The 226-nt window shown below is 55.8% G+C and overlaps 1 protein-coding gene across 1 annotated transcript in view; it reads left to right on the top strand.

Moving 5' to 3' along the window:
- The window catches only part of LOC119586222, a 1,197-nt gene extending 971 nt beyond the window's left edge, over nucleotides 1-226 (top strand). Inside the window, exon 2 of the mRNA XM_037934926.1 lies at nucleotides 31-226. Coding sequence (XP_037790854.1) covers nucleotides 31-217 — 187 coding nt within the window. The 3' untranslated portion in view covers nucleotides 218-226. The remainder of the gene's footprint in view (nucleotides 1-30) is intronic.

Below are 226 nucleotides of genomic sequence, written 5' to 3'. Positions count from 1 at the left end.
AAAATCTCTCCCCCTCCCCTCCCTCTCCAGGCACGAGTCATCCCTCAGTGAGTCGTCTCAAACGCCAGATTCCGAGTGTGACTTTCGCTGCGGTGACTCATCCCTCCCCTGCGGCGGGCGAGACTCCTTCAGCGCCTACAGGAACACAGGCTGCGTCGCTCGGATGCCGTGGTCACTTCTGCTGTTCCTTGCTGCTGTTTTGACGATCAGTTGTTAATTTTTTTAT

This window comes from Penaeus monodon, chromosome 21, assembly GCF_015228065.2.
Source record: "Penaeus monodon isolate SGIC_2016 chromosome 21, NSTDA_Pmon_1, whole genome shotgun sequence".
Taxonomy (NCBI): Eukaryota; Metazoa; Arthropoda; class Malacostraca; order Decapoda; family Penaeidae; genus Penaeus; species Penaeus monodon.
Note: the sequence above shows the minus strand (reverse complement) of the source record. Positions and strands in the feature narration are given on the sequence as shown.